Consider the following 14,463-nt stretch of genomic DNA (forward strand, 5'->3'; position numbering starts at 1 on the left):
TTCTATCTTGGAAAAAGAGATAGAAATATCCTTTTTAAAATGTGGCAATTTGAGCTCAACAATATAAAAAGGGGATAATCAATCCATTATGACCAATGGGTTTATCACAGGACAGTAAACATAACACTCAAAAACAATTGATGCATTACACTAATTAAAAAGAAAATCATGATTATTTAAATTGAAATCAGAAAAGATATTTGACAACATTCAACATTCATTTTTTTGTAAAGTCTCACAAACTAGGAATGAAGGGAAACTTTACCTGATAAAGCCTGTAGCTTATATCATACATCATGTGAAAGATGGCATCCTCGCCAATACAATAAGATATGTAAAAGAAATGAAAAGCATAAAAATTGGGGAAAAGGCAGCAAGAGAGAAGCAACTCATCACATACAAGGGATCCTCAATAAGATTAATAGTTGATTTTGTCAGAAATCATTGAGGCCAGAAGGCAATGGGATGAGATATTCAAAGTAGTCCAAAAAAAAAAAAAACCTGTCAATGAAAACTGATAAAACCATTCCTCAAAAATGAAAAAGGCCAGGCACGGTGGCTCACGTCTGTAATCCCAGCACTTTGGGAGGCCGAGGTGGGCGGATCACGAGGTCAGGAGATTGAGAGCAGCCTGACTAACATGGTAAAACCCTGTCTCTACTAAAAATACAAAAATTAGCCGAGTGTGGTGGCACACACCTGTAATCCTAGCTACTCGGGAGGCTGACACAGGAGAATCCCTTGAACCGGGGAGGCAGAACCCACTGCACTCTAGCCTGAGCAACAGAGCGAGGCTCTGTTTCCAAAAAAAAAAAAAAAAAAAAAACAAGAAGAAATTATGATATCCCTAGGTAAGCATAAACAAACTTTTCTCTAACCTGTGCTACAATAAATGCTAGAGCAAGTCCTTCAGGCTGAAATGAATGGACACCAGAGGGCGATTTCATAATAATCATCAATTTATCAGGGAGATATAATAACCTAATAAGTATGTATCTAGTAACAGACCTTCAAAATGTATGAATGAAAAATTGACTGCGCGCGGTCGCTCACGTCTGTAATCCCAGCACTTTGGGAGGCTGAGGTGGGCGGATCACTTGAGGTCAGGAGTTTGAGACCAGCCTGGCCAACATGATGAAACCCTGTCTCTACTGAAAAAAATACAAATATTAGCCAGGTATGGTGGTAGGCACCTGTAATCTCAGCTTCTCGGGAGGCTAAGGCATGAGAATGACTTGAACCTGGGAGGCAGAGGTTTCAGTGAGCCAAGATCATGTCAGTGCACTCCAGCTTGGGCTACAAAGTGAGACTCTGTCAAAAAAAAAAAAAAAAGTATGAATGGAAAATGGAGAGAACTAAAAGATCAAATAGACAAATTCACAACTGTAGTTTGTATTTTAACATCACCTTCTCAATAATTGACAGAATGCACAGGAAATAAAAATAATTTATAGAACCACATACTTACGATCTGAAGAATTCATATTCTATTTAAGTATACATGGAACATTCAGCAAGTTGTCCATATGCTAAGTCATAAAAGAAATCTTAATAAATTTAAAAGCATTTGAAATACAGGGTATTTCATATTATATATGTTTTCTCACTAAGCAGAATCAACTAGAAATAAACACAAAGTTTTCTGGAAAACTTTCAAAATATTCGGAAGTTAAACAAAACACTTGTGAAAAACTCATAGGTCAAATAATATACCACAATGGAAATTAGAAAATATTTTGAACAGAATAATAATAAAATCTGTTGCAAAATTTGTGGAATACAGTAAAAGCAGTATTAAGAGGGTTTTTTTTTTTTTTTTTTTTTTTTTTTTTTGAGACAGGGTTTCACTCTTGTTGCCCAGACCGGAGTGCAACGGCGTGATCTCAGCTCACTGCAACCTCTGCTTCCTGAGTTGAAGCGAATTTCCTGCCTAAGCCTCCCAAGTAGCTGGGATTATAGGCGCCCGCCACCACACCTGGCTAATTTTTTGTATTTTTAGTAGAGACGGTGTTTCACCATGTTGGCCAGGCTGGTCTCGACCTCCTGACCTCAGGTGATCCACTCGCCTTGGCCTCCCAAAGTGCTGGGATTACAGGTGTGAGCCACCGTGCCCAGCCTAAGAGGAATTTTTATAACTTCAAAGGCTTATATTAGAAAAAAGTGTTACATCAATGATCTAAGTTTCTACTTCAGGAAGGAAAAAAAGAAAAGCAAATTAAGCCCAAAGTGGAAAGAAGAAAAAGTGAATAAACAATAAAGAAAACTGACAATTTAAAAAGCTGGTTCTTTGAACAAATAAATAAAATAACTCTCCTAGCAAGACCTTTTTTTTTTTTTTTTTTTTAAAGAAAACATAATTTAGCAACATCAGGAACCTAAGGAGATGTCATTATGATTTTATGTACATTATAGGGTAATAAGAGAATAGTATGAACAGCTCTATATGGATACATTTGACAAATGAAATGGATGCATTTCTTGAAAAATATAACTTGTGAAAAACAACTTACCAAAATGGAACCAAAATGAAATAGAAAATCAGAATCCTCTATTTCTATTAAATAAATGCACTTGTTACCAAAAACGTTTCTACAGATAAAACTCAAGGGCCAGATGGCTTCAGTAGTAAATTCTATCAAACATTTAAGAAAGAAGCAATACCAACGTAAATGTCTTCACAAAATAAAGGAGGTCAGAACACTTCCCAACTCCTCATGTAATAAGCATAATCATGTTACTAAAACATGACAAAGACATTACAATAGAAAATTATAGATCAATATTCACAATGAACAATTATGGGAAAACCCTTAAGAAATTACTAGCAAATAAAGCCTAGCGATATGTTAAAAGACTAATACATGTTGACCAAACGATTTTATCTCGAAGTTGGATTACCATTAAAAAATGTCAACCAGTATAATTCACATTATCAGAATAAAGGATAAAAATTATGTGACCATGTCAATAGATACAGAAAAGAAGCATATGATAAAACTCAGCATCTACTCGTGATAAAGCCTTTCCTAGCGAATACTGTAAGGCAAAAGAAAAAAGAAGAAAAGAAACAGGAAAAAAGATAAGATTGGAAAGGAAGAATTAAACTTCATTATTTTCAGGTGGTATAATTGTGTATGTATTAACCAATTATATCTAAAAAATCTATAAGTAATAAGTATATTTAGCAAGGTTGCAAAATATAACATCAATATACAAAAGTAAACTTAATTTCTACAAACTAGTAAAAAATTTTGTAAAAAAATTGAAAAAAATAATATTTACAATAGAATAAAAAATTAGTTGTTATCTAGGAACACATTGAAAAAAAATGTTTGCACAACCTATTGGTGAACTCTATTAAAGAAGACCCAATAAGTAGAAAGTTATATCCTGTTCTTGGATGGCATTGCCCCAAATATACAGATTCAGTGAAATTCCAATGAAAATTCAAGCAATATGTTTTTTTAAAAGAATTCCACAGTCATTCTAAAATTCATGTGCAAACACAAAAGACCTAGAATAGTTAAAATAATCTTTCAAAATGAGTAACAAAGTTGGAGTACTTACACCACTTGATTTCAAGAATTAATACACAGCTATTTCAACCAAGACAGTGTGATATCATGTAAGAATATATAAATCAACTAATGAAACAGAATAAATGATCCATAAATATGCCTATACATATATGGTCAATTGTCTTTCCAAGAATGCTAATTCAATTTAATGAACAAAAAGAAAATAATCTCTTCAGAAAATATTGCCAAAACAGCTGGTTATCCATATGTTTAAAAAATAATGTTTACCACTATCTCATTTCATATACAAAAATTAATTTAAGAACCATCATCGACCTAAAGGTAAAAGCTAAAACAATAAAATGTCCAAAAGAAAACATGAGACAATATTTTTGTGACCTGTGGCAAAGATTTACTAGAAGGTATGATATAATACTTAGTATAAAAGATAAAAATGGATATAATAGACCTCAACAAAATTTAAAATTTTTGCATATCAAAATATCATATTAAGGAAATGAAGTTCTAAAGCATATACTGGGAAAAATGTTTGTAACAAATATATCTGGCAAAGGAATTATATCCAGAATACATAAAGAACTCCTCTAAATTAATAATTTTTAAAAGCAGAATATATTTTTAAAACTCTTATAAATTAATTTTTAAAAATATTATCTGATTAACAATAAAAAGAAATAATTTTAAAGTGGCCAAGATGTGGCCAAGATACTAGAAGGGATATTTTACAAAAAGAAGAAATAATATAATATTAAATGTGGCCAATAATTACATGAAAGGTGCTCAAAATCATTAGTCAGCAAGTATATGCAAACTAAAACCACAGTTAGATACCATTTCATACTCACCAAAATAGCTAAAATAAAAAGACCTACAATGCCAAATATCAGAGAAGTTGTGGAGTCACTAAAATCCACATAGAGCCCTGGTGCGGTGGCTCACGCCTGTAATCCCAGCACTTTGGGAGGTTGAGGTGGGAGGATCACAAGGTCAGGAGATCCGGACCATCCTTGCTAACACGGTAAAACCCCATCTCTACTGAAAACCCAAAAAATTAACCTAGTGTGGTGGCATATGCCTGTAATCCCAGCTACTCGGGAGGCTGAGGCAGGAGAATCGCTTGTTGCAGTGAGCTAAGATCATGCCACTGCACTCCAGCCTGGGTGACAGAGTGAGACTCCATCTCAAAAAAAATAAAATAAAATAAAATAAAATAAAATAAAATAAAATAAAATAAAATAAAATAAAAATTTTGAAAAATCCATATAAAGCCTGTGGGCCACTATAAGGATTTTGACTTTTATTGCAAGTGATGTGAAAGCCATTGGTATGCTCTGAATGGAGGAGTTAAATGTTCTAACAATACCACTTAGGTGGTTATGCTGAGAAGAGATTGAAGGGGTCAAAGGTGGACACAGGGAGACCAGTTAGGAGGCTACTACAAGAGCATGACAGACATAATGATGGCTTGGGTTAAGTTGCTAATTCGGATATAAACTTACTTCTGGCCACCTCTTCTTTCACACAAAGGAGATAACTGGGTGCTCAACTCACGGCTCTGTCCATTGAAAAGCCTTTCCCTCTTTACTGTCTTTCAAGTTTCATCCTGAGTGTGGTATAAAGTAGTTAGCTGTAATCCATTTACCGCCTGTACCCACAAACTGAACAAATCCATATGTAAACCAAACCCTAACCTTTTCCTCTTCTTTCAGTTGTTCACACAGAACTCACCCTCCCCACACATGGCCATGTATGCAAGCATGGAGGAGGTGTGCTGGTAAAATCCTGTTGGGTGACGATGGGTTTCTGAGCTACTTGCTTATGCAGCTTACTTATGTTCAGAGCCCTCAGTTCTGTACATCCCAATGCACAGTTTCTATTTTATAAGAAGTTTCTTTTAGGTCTATCCAACTTTATGACTTGGTATAGCTGACAGGGCTCAACTTATAATGGGCTGTTTGGATGCATAAAGTTATATCCCATGGTGAAGAACTTAATTTCTACCAGGATTCGCTAATATGCCATGTGCTGTTTTTGCTTCAGATGGCATGGTCTTCCTCTAGAATCCCATGGGCCACTACATAATTTTCCAACTGGGACATGCCAAAAATTCTATGCCACATCTTCTCCCACCACTGACACCACTAATATCATAGCATCTGCTGATTTTATGGCCCATGCAGCAGAGCTCTTAGCACTACAGTTTGACCTGCTGCAAATTCCTTTCCCATTCTGAGCCTCACCCAAAACTGTGCATGCCAATTAGTAGATGCACAGAGCAGTATTCTTAGATATGGAATGTGTTAACTTCAAAAACCAAAGAGTCTTACCAGGTGCTGTGCTTCCTTCTTTGTGGTGGGGGCTCTAAGCGTCAGCGGTTTTTATTTTACTTTGGAGGGGATAGCCCAGCATGCTCTTAAACATTCGGGAGATTCCAAAAAGCTCCACTGAAGTAGCAAGTCCTTAAATCTTCCTTGAATTTATTCCCCACCATCTGGAGTGCATATATCTTACCAAGGCTTCTGGTACATTAGTTAATTCTTGCTTATTCTGCACAATCTATGTGATGCCATTGATGTAATCGATCAGTGTAACATCCGGTGGATGACCAAGCTGTCTAGGCATCTTTGGAGTATTATAGAGGGAGAGACATTAGCATAGCCCTGAGGTAAAATTATAAATTAAAATAGTTCTTCCTCATGAGTGTAAACTGTTTCTGATCTTCTTTTATAGGTGGAATGAAAAAGAATGCATTCATCCATCAATGGTCACGTACCATGTACCAGAAGCCTTATTAATCTGTTCTAGGAATGACACCACATCTAGCAAGGCAGCTATGATCAGTGATCTTACTTGGTTGAGCTTGCAGTACTCATCAGTTATTCTCCAAGATCCATTTAATTTATAAAGGGGGCATACTGGGTTATTAAACAGATATATTGTAGGGAACACCACTCTATATCTTTTAGGACTTTAAGAGTGGCACCAATCTCTGCCATCCTCCTAGCTGTACTCTGAGATGTAATATTTTGTATTTGCTATCTTGGCAGGGGAAGATGGGAATGTGGCAATTTCAGAGGTCTCCATTTGGCCCTCCCTTCTGTGAGAGCTCTTATTGCAGAGGCCAAGTACCTGATGTAAGTATATCAATTCTAATTGAACACTCAAGGATTGGAGGAATGATGGAATGACCCACCATGTGTGTCCATAGACCCAATGAGCCCACTGAGACCTAGACTTTAGTAAACACTCCATTACGTTACATTGTTGCCATAAGTCACCACTCCCATAACATTTCAATGTGAACTCAGATAGTGTACCCAATAGTCTTCAAATGTTGATTTCTTTCTTTCTGCATTGTATGTTCACCTGAATAAATGCCCATAAGTCCTTTTGGGGAAGGACTGGGGAGATCATCACAATAGATTTTAGCAGTGGTGTCCTCCCTCCTGATGTCCTCCCTTCTAGCAACCTCCTAGCAATCTTCAGTCAATGGGTTCTGGACTGGAAAACTGGCTCAGAACTGGACTGGACAGTGAGCAGAGGTATGTGGCTTTTTATTGAGTTAACAGTCTTCAGTCTTCTGCTTCTCCATTCTTGCCTCTATGTTTTTGGTCATAGAAGTTAAGCAACACCCTTTTGGCTGCCTGTCTATTTTGCCACTAGGGATGCCATGTTCTTTTAATTACTCCCACAACTTCCTATGGGTAAAGGCTTCTTGGCTGCTTCTCTGATCTAGCTGGTCATTATGGCAGTTGTGGCTTCCTGACTTCTGGTGGTTAACTGCCACCACCTAGCCATTATTACTCCGGGGTCTCATCATCCCCATGGATATTAGCAAGCCCCACTCTGTGACTGCCTCTCCTACCATCAGCCCTGACCTACAAAGGAAAGCTACTGCTAAACATTCTAGAGATGCCAATGCCTCTCTCACCAGCTCATTGCTAATGGCTTTGAAGGGTGTGTACTCTGGGTGTTCCTATGTAACATAACCCTTGAGTGTGTCTTCTGAACTTAAATAATATATCTATTCTAACATATCCATTTCCTTCAACCTCTTTATTCCTTCCTGTACTATCTACCAGGGCAACTCAGGCATTTTCACTCTAGTGAATGTAGGCTACAGCTTCTTCAGACTTCTAAGAGTGACCCTATTCCTTAGGTTCTGTGCCAGAGTATAAAGTCATATAGCTTCCCTCTTCCTTAACACACACATACACACATACACACACACACACAAAACCCTCAAAGTCAATGAATTATTCCTTATCTAATCAACATTCTGGCTCCCTTGATCAAACACCTCAAAATCCAATCCCAGTGCTACTCCTCAGGCTCCTAATGGCACACACTATTTTTTTGCAATTCTTTTGAGGTATGGTTTCTTTGTTCTTTTATAAGGCCTAGGACATCCCTAACCAGCTTAGGCTGGATAGCCATCAGACAGTGATGTTTGTCAGGCCTCAAGAAAGAGAGAGGGAAAGGGAGGTGAAGAAGGAAGGAAGGAAGGAAGGAAGGAAGGAAGGAAGGAAGGAAGGAAGGAAGGAAGGAAGGAAGGAAGGACGGGAAGGAGGGAGGGAAGAAAGTTGCCTAGTCTTAGATTGAAGTGTAGTTCTGAGAAAGTTTTAGCAATGCTGACATAAAGTCCTAGAGCCAAAGTTACTTCAAATAAGTCTTATGTCTCCTAGATACAGGCCAGCCTTAGGATCTTTGCCATACTTAGTCTTGGCTGGCAAGAGCATGCAGGAAGCATGACCTTGGTCAAACTTGGTGATGGGTTTCAAAATAGAGCAGCATAACTGTCATTCAACCATGTTCTCTGTAATAGGAAATCTGAAAGGCACATCTTTCTGGCTACCACATTTCATCTGGGACATCAGCTGGGGTGACTTAAATGGCTATGGACTGGCTGTGTATTTCTCTTTATATCTACACGACCACTCCATGGTCAGCTTCTGTATGGCCTGGAGGTCTCAGGGTAGTTGTACTTCTTACATAGTAGCTCAGGGACCAAGATTGTTTGTGCCAAGAAACCTAGATGGAGGATATACGTCTTCTTATAACCTTGCCCTGGGCTGTGGACTGAATGTTTATGTTCACTCCCAAATTCATATATTGAAGCCTAAATTTTCAATGTGACAATTTTTGGAGGTGGGCCTTTGGGAGATAATTGGGTCATGAGGGTGGAGCCCACATAAATGTGATTAGTGCCCTATAAGTAATGACATGAAAGAGATCATCTCTCTCTCCTCACCATGTGAGAATTCAATGAGAAGACAGCCATCTGCAACCTAAGCAGATGGCCCTCACCAGATATCAGATCTGCCAGCATCTTGACCTTGGATTTCCCAGCTTCCAGAACTGTGAGAAATAAAGTTCTGTTGCTTAAGCCACTCAGTCTGAATACCACAGTATTCTGTTATAGCAGACTGAATTAACCAAGACATCCTGGAAACCACGTAGCAGTCTAAATTAACTAAGACATAATGGAAATCATGTAGCATCACTTCCTGGCATTGTGTCAGTCACATAAGGTCAGCCCAGATTCAACATGGGATGGCCTGCACAAGAATTGGGAACTGCCTTGGAGACCAGCTACCACAGTGGGATATATAAGAACACATGTTCTTGTAACATTTTATGTGCCTAATATAAGTGACTCAGGTCTTTGTACTTTTCACATCATCACTCATTGACTCATTCAATTTGGTCTATCATAATAACTCATGGGTTTTGAGTTTTTATTCTTAGGTACTTTACTGTATGACTGTGAAACTTTTTTTCCCAGTACTTTTCATTCAAATGCTTTTAAACCTATTTCAGATACTCATTTGCTATCTATAAAATTTTTATTGTTTACAAAGGATTTCAATACCTAAATATTGTAGGATACTTGGAGAAAAAGAATAACACTATTTTAAAAATAAAAGAAACCGTACAGTTCAAGGAATCCCTACCAACAAAGCCCTAATGGAAATTCCCTTCCTAAAAAGCCAAAGCCTGTCTTCGAATGTTTTTCATGACTCAACTGTTATTTGTTTTCATTTTCCCTGGGCATAAAATGACCTTTTGAAAAAAAAGTTTATTAACGTTGTTTATAGACATATTTCCTAGTCCAATAGTAATAAACATCATTTTTCTGGTGTAAATTGTTTTTAAAAAGATATGTGTAGGAGGACATTTGGTATTTGTTCATCTTAACCTACCTTTCTTACTCCAACAACTGTCTGTGGGCAAGGGTGGTTTTGGTAAAGGTGAGAAGGAGGAGCTTTCCACAAAACCACACACATTCGCTCATAAAAATAAAACTAGGAGTCTTGGTTTAAGTCCGGCCAGGTTGGCTGCTCAAATAAATTCATGATCGGTCTTTAACATGGCTCTAATGTATCTCTCCCACCTCTTGTCACAGCAGAATTCCAGTCAAGTTTTCCCCAAGCAAAGGATTTACTTACACTGGTGCAGACCTGGTTTGAAACATTTTATTGGCAACACTGATGTCATATTTAGGAACCATAGACTTTTGTCAGACTGTGTTAGCTTCAATGACAAGTATTAGTGGTCAATGATATTTGAAATATTGTTAAAGTACCTAGAAATAATAGGCATTAAAATTCATTTCGTTCACTGCAACAAACCTCTAAAGATTTCATGTCTTCAGTGGAACTGGCATACTGTAATTGTTATTTGGAACTTAATGTAACCTCAACAGCAGCAGAGAGAATACAGTCCTCTCATTATGCACATGCTCTAGGATCGTTTATTTTAATGCTTTCAAATAAATACGTTCCATGCAGCACACTACAATAAATAAGGAGCAGCAATGTTCTTCTAGTAAATCCATTCATAATGTGAGTCACCATGTAAAACACCACATCTCAAGTCTTTGGCCCTGTACCATAACATGAGGCACACCACATCTGCACCCAATCATATCTGGCTTCATATGGATTTAATAGGACTATGCCAGGAGTGCATGTAAGCACAAATTTAACCAGAGGTTTCCAGCTATTAAATACAGCTACTAAGTAGTTAAAAGGCAGCAACTTAACCCATAACCCCCCTCCCTTCATTTTTGAGACAGAAATATAAAGATAGAAATGCTCTGGTGAATTTTGGGTCAGTGGAAAGCATGGTGGGACACATTTAGAATGCTTGGAGCAAAGCTGGTACAATATGGCACCCAAAATGTCACAGCAATACTGATACTGAATGGACACCGAATACAACAGACTTGACTGCAGACGCTGAGCTCTAGGACACAAAGTTGGGGGCTGCAGTGGGGGTGGCTCATTTCCACTAGGCAGATAACTCAACAGTGCCTTCCTCCTCGCTATCAGCTCTGTTAGCGCGAATCTCCACAAGGGTCCTGGCAAATCGGGTCCATTCATCATTGTGGGGAACTGCAAGCTGCAAAGCAAATCAATGGAGAAATGATGAACAAGATATCTTTCCTATCTGAAAGCCCTGAAGCCTGAATGACTATCCCTTTGCCCTCACCCCCTCCAAAGCAGATATTTCCCTTGGAATGTAAAGGAAATCAAATATTCTTCTTTGGATCAAGCAGGGCCTGAGGTGTTGCTCTTTAACAAGAGAACCATGTCACTCTTGTAAGCAAAAGCACTCACAGAATTTATAAAATTTTAAAACCTATGTAAACTATACAGTTACAGTAGCCACATTAAAGTGCTTTTAGTAATGAAATTTTTTCATAAGAAGACCAGACTTACAGTGAACACAGCAAATAAAAACTGCATTATTGACCAAGATTTTCAAATAACTGTATATTTTATCCCTAGTCAATGGTATTAATCCTTTTTCTAAAGTGTTGCTGATGGGGCGGTATGAAGGCAAAAGAATAGCTTATATATACAAAGAAATATTCCTCCTATGAAATAGTACTTAGGCCTTTCCAGTAAGATTTATATGATCATAACTATGAATAATAGTAATAGTAGCTATTATTTACCGAGAGTTCTATTCTAAGTACATTACATGTATTAACTCATTCATCATAAGAATCCTATTGTGCCTCATATTCCTAAATCAGAGGCACACAAAGATTAAATAATCTTACTAAGGTTGCATAGCTAGCAAATATCAGTGTCAATGGAATCTGGTTCCATTATGAACATCCCTAGCCAGTATGCTATACTGATTCATCAAAAAGGGGATTTATAAAATTTCCAAAATATCTTCTGTGTACTATTCAGTGAGGAGGAAATTAATGGCTCTTCCAATGCAAACTGAATCTATGAATTTTTGTTAGTCGTTTTAAAGGATAATGTTTTCTCCACATAGCATCCAAAAATAAATTGCTTAAAAATATCATGCAAGTATCTGGGATAGAATATTTGAGGATGAGAAACAGGATTTCGTAGAAGTCTGAATGGTTTTCACAGAGAATAAAATTGATTTAGATTTTAGACGCATTTTCTTGGAGTTTTACCCTATAATATAGTGTAATTCAACCATAGGTACTAGTGCTACAGTACATTATCCACATGTTCCATAAACATTAAGAACACACAGGCATCTCAATTAATATACTTTTTAATGAAAAAAGAGGAAGCAAGTAAACCTAAGCTTTGAGATTGCTTCTGCAGCTGGAAAATTTCTCACCACACAGAGCCAAATGATTAGAACTTAAAATTTTTATTACAAGGATAATATTCTCAAACACTATCTGTCCAAGAAAAGTTATTGGAAAGTGGCAACTTCATTATGCAAAGTATATCCTTAAATTAGTGTTCTGGTATTAAGGCTAAATGTTTCAAGTATATAATTCTGGAAATTATATACAGGCAAGGAAACTAAGTTCTTTGACTTATTTTGCGAAGTGCAGTACCAATAAGAATTCTTACTTAGTCACATGAATGAGTTTCTGAATGGTTAAATGCTACTACAGTTATTGAAATGAATCCAAATTTCTTTGTAGGCAATAACACAAGTTCACAATAGTCTTGAATGATGCTGATAACTTTTTGCTCAGTCTGTTTTCCCTACTTTGGGCTCTTATCCTGTATTCCACGATTCTTCATTTTTCTCTTCAATTTTAGAAAATACTGTACCTGGGAAATGAGGCCCCCAAAATGTATGATACAAACAAGCTCACTAAAAACATAACCAGCAAAGGGTTGGTATCACATTTATGTAAAAGAATAGGACCACTATTTCTTTTCTCTCTTCCAACCGCCGAGCAAGCCTTTCCAAAAATAACCATGAAACAAAAGCCCAAGAAGAGACAAAAGCCTAATCATGACAACACATTTATAACTTTTTCCTATATAAAGTAAGAATCAGACTAAAGCTGAAATGCCCCATAACTTCATATAACTTTAAATATTGGAGGAAAAATACAGGTCTCAATAGTACACAGTACCTTGCTCATAAAGAGCTGAGTTTCGTTTCCAAACATAAAGCTATATTATTAGTTAAAATGGTACAAATTTAAGTTAATATACGATGACCTACGCAATATTTTATTGATAGCAATGTGTATAACAATAAAATAGGTAAATGCATTTACATAGTTTCATGTAGTAGTCATGGCAAGACTGTTCAGAAACAGCCCTAGTAAAGATTATGGAACATTAAGGTTTGAATAAATGTCTAGATACAGTTTAGAACATTTACACTATATAAAATTGCACATCTCAAAAATTACATAACTTCTCAAAATTGAATTTTATCAAATTTAAATGTTTCTTTTAAACACACAAAACATAAACCAGCAAGTGAATTATATGTGACTTTCTTCATGGGGGTGGGAGTAATAGTGCTGTAATACTAACACATGCCCTTAGAAATACAGATTCACCCTCGCAAAAGTGTCACAGTAATCTAACACATCTTGTCCTCTTTCTGATCTGCTGAAGTTTCATTTAGATTGGCAAAATGTTTGAAGTTTGTTTTTTAGGGATATTTGTTTTGCCAAGTCTTTTCCTCTTTATGGTATTATAATTTTCACAGAAATATTTATTTTCTTGGTTCACAAAAATTCTAGAGTAGAACATGATGAAAACACAATTCCTTCTAGAAACTTGAAATCAATTTATCTACCTCATCCTATTACACTTTTCATCTTGTTGACTGTAAAAATAACCCAAGGTGATTGTAATGCTAGATTTAGAAGGTGAACTGCAGACTGCCCCATTTTTAGAATTAAATATCACCATCAGGAAGTACTTTAAGTATAATCTTAGCTTGAACGTGTGAATGTGTATTCACAGGCTATTTCTACACCCAAAGTAATAATTTTTGACATTAGAATTACTTGTAGGTAAAACCAAACAGGTGTCCTAACAAACAAGAGGGCCACTCTCTTCACCTTGCTGTTTCCATGACTGTAAACAGCATCCGTTTGGACAGAACTGCCCTTCCTACCCTTGGCAGTTCCTGGTTCCTCTCACCTGGTACTCTCTGATTAGAAATGGCTAGAAAGGAGGCTCAAGAACATAAATGCATTTATGATTTTCTCTAAGAGATTTTTAAATCCCATACTATCTTTATCATTAAATAGGAAAAATCTTTGTTCATGTTTCTTACAGAACAGACTGATCTCATGTCCTACCTTGCATATAAATTTATTCAATACTCATTCAATCAGCATTGATTGAGTACGAATTATATGTCAGGCACTGTGTTTGAATTAAAGATACAGTAGTGAATTGTTTTGGAATATGATGACTATGAAATACTGACAAAAATTAATTATGATTTTTGTAGGTCAAACTGTGTGAATACTGGCAAAAAAAAAACTTCACTGACATTAAAATATGAATAGCCTAAAATTTACCTTCCTTCAGTGACAACTGTAACATTTCCTGTTACCTGTTGTGTGTCAAGCAAGTAACAGGGAGGCAAATGGCATGTTAATAACATTGCTTCAGCATCTCTTCAGGTTTCTATTAAGGCATTAAAGGCTAAA

The 14,463-nt window shown here is 36.6% G+C and overlaps 1 protein-coding gene across 5 annotated transcripts in view; it reads right to left on the reverse strand.

The window, feature by feature from the left end:
* Positions 1 to 9,999: 9,999 nt before the first annotated feature.
* Positions 10,000 to 14,463, reverse strand: part of DYNC1I1 (dynein cytoplasmic 1 intermediate chain 1) — a 320,393-nt gene continuing 315,929 nt past the window's right edge. For all 5 annotated transcript variants that reach the window (XM_007982105.3, XM_007982103.3, XM_073009119.1 and 2 more), the window contains one exon: positions 10,000 to 10,943. In XM_007982105.3, coding sequence (XP_007980296.1) covers positions 10,833 to 10,943 — 111 coding nt within the window. In that variant the 3' untranslated portion in view covers positions 10,000 to 10,832. The remainder of the gene's footprint in view (positions 10,944 to 14,463) is intronic.

This window comes from Chlorocebus sabaeus, chromosome 21, assembly GCF_047675955.1.
Source record: "Chlorocebus sabaeus isolate Y175 chromosome 21, mChlSab1.0.hap1, whole genome shotgun sequence".
Taxonomy (NCBI): domain Eukaryota; kingdom Metazoa; phylum Chordata; class Mammalia; order Primates; family Cercopithecidae; genus Chlorocebus; species Chlorocebus sabaeus.